We start from the raw sequence: 2,136 nt of genomic DNA, 5'->3' as shown, positions 1-2,136 counted from the left end.
GGAAGGCTGAGGCAGAAGGATCGCCGGAGCCCAGCAGGTCGAGGCTGCAGTGACCAGGAGCAGACGACAGTCTGGGCGACAGAGTGAGACACCAACTCAAAAAAAAAACCCAGCCCAGAACTCCTCAGGGAGATGGATTTGAGGGTATTCTCCCATTTCTTCACTTGGCGTCCTGCTATCATGCAACTCTTTCTCTGCTGCAAACCCTGCTGTCTTAGTATATTGGTCTGTTGCTGTGCTGTAGGTATGAACCTGTGGGTCTTTTTTATTTTATTGTATTGTATTGTATTGTATTGTATTGTATTGTATTGTATTGTATTTTTTGAGTCAGAGCCTACTCTGTCATCCAGGCTGGAGTGCAATGCAATGCTCATGGCCACTGTAGCCTCAGACTTCTGGGCTCAGGTAATCCTTACACCTCAGCCTTCCAAGTAGCTGGAACCACAGGTGCACACCACCATACCCAGCTAATTTTTTGATTTGTTGTAGAGACGAGGTCTCACCAGGTTGCCCAGGCTGATCTCGAATCCCTGGGCTCAGGCAATCCTCTCACCTCAGTCTCTCAAAGTGCTGGGATTATAGGTATGAGTCACCACGCCTAGTCCCTGTGGGTCCTTTAAAATCTGGAGTCTGAGTTGGGAATCTGGCCTTCACCTCTGGATCTTTCAGCACCAGCCCTAGGCATCCCTACTTCATTCTTCAGTCCCTGGAGCCTCCTCTGTGAAGTGGAGGTCCTGCAGAATGGTCCTGGTGGTATATGGGGAGGCCCTGGGCCTGTGACCAGTGCCTGGAACGTCCCATCCCCTTGGGCACCAGGCTCATGAGGGTGGGATCCACCCAGACAAGCTCTAGGGGGCCCTCTAAGGCTCTGTCCACCTCCCCTGTCCTCACCAGCCGTGACCACAGGACGCTTTTCCTTGGCCGTGTTCTTGGGTTGCTCTTCCAGACTATAGAACACAGCAGCCCCCATACCACCCCAGCAGCTCTGACTCCTGATCCTCCCCAGCAGCCACGGGGTTCTCTGCACCCCCACTCACTCCCATTTTGTCAACTCCTGAGTCTAACTTTCACTTTGGGAAATGTAGGAGGCTACCCTGGGGACAGGGAGACATTGAGTTTCAGAGGTGAAGAGTCTCCAGGGACAGATGAGTCTCTCCCCAATGGGACCCTCTCCTTTCTGATGACTATCATGAGAGGGCTGGGCTGTGATCGCCTTTCTCTGTCCCTCTGTGTTCCCCTGTCCTCATGGCCCAGCAAAGACCAGAAAGCTGCAGCTTAGACCCAGAGCCCTCTCTGTACCCTCCATTGGTCTCCCTTCAGGGTGGCCTGGCCCCGTGTTGCCTTCCCAGTCTGGAGACATCCAGCCCTTATCCCTGACCCCAGGGTCCTGGAGATTGTCTCTAACATCATAGACATGCCCTTCAAAGAGCCAGCCTCTACCCCCCACTCAAGCATCTGCCCTGGAAGAGGGGAAGGAACCTCTGTCCCTTGCAAAACCCAACCCAGCTCTGAATCAGGCCACATCTGGCTGTTCCTGACCTTCCTGCCAGTGACATCAAGACCAGCCAGCCTTTCCCAGACCCCGTGGAGAAAGGTAAGGGGTCAGAGCTTCAGGCTGGGAGGGTAGAGGGAAAGTCGCAGAGAGAAAAATGAACTTTCTAGGGAGAGCAGAGGGTGGGCAGTTAGGGGAAGATTGTGAGAGCAACTTACCTAGGACGGTGAGTTGAGTCCCGGCACCGAATACATGCCACTGTGAGTGAGGCTCAGACCAAATCCCGTGAAGCCAGCACCTAGGGCCTGCCCCCTGGGGGCTGGGCTGGAGTGGGTACCTGCTGGGTGTGATGGGCAAAGGGATGTAGAGGGTGAGGCTGCAACCTAGGCACAGGGCAAGAGGCCAGCCCCCCAGAGGAGTCTGTCTTCTGCCTAAGGCATGTGCCACTCATGGACTTGAGGTCTTCTTGGGTGGCTGTTTTGTGTGGCAGAGAGTCCTTAGCTGGCTTAGACCAACCAGACCTCTTCTGGACATATTTTAGGGAACCCTGAGTCTTTCTCCCCCACAAGTGTTCACAGTCCATCCAGGTTGACTTCCTACTTGGGCCAAGGACACTGGGCCATTCCTGACTCAAGTGGAAAATC

General features: G+C 54.2%; 1 gene segment (V, D, J or C); it reads right to left on the bottom strand.

The window, feature by feature from the left end:
* Positions 1 to 1,875, bottom strand: part of LOC103271329 — a gene marked incomplete at its 5' end in the record, with an annotated part of 3,072 nt that extends 1,197 nt beyond the window's left edge. Inside the window, 1 exon segment of the C gene segment in view lies at positions 1,711 to 1,875. Within this exon segment, the coding sequence occupies positions 1,711 to 1,875 (165 nt within the window).
* Between the last annotated feature and the right edge of the window lie 261 nt (positions 1,876 to 2,136).

Source organism: Carlito syrichta, unplaced genomic scaffold (genome assembly GCF_000164805.1).
Source record: "Carlito syrichta isolate Samal-C Ts95f unplaced genomic scaffold, Tarsius_syrichta-2.0.1 Scaffold311533, whole genome shotgun sequence".
Classification (NCBI taxonomy): domain Eukaryota; kingdom Metazoa; phylum Chordata; class Mammalia; order Primates; family Tarsiidae; genus Carlito; species Carlito syrichta.
The sequence above is the reverse complement of the archived record's forward strand: the minus strand, read 5'-3'. Positions and strand labels throughout refer to the sequence as shown.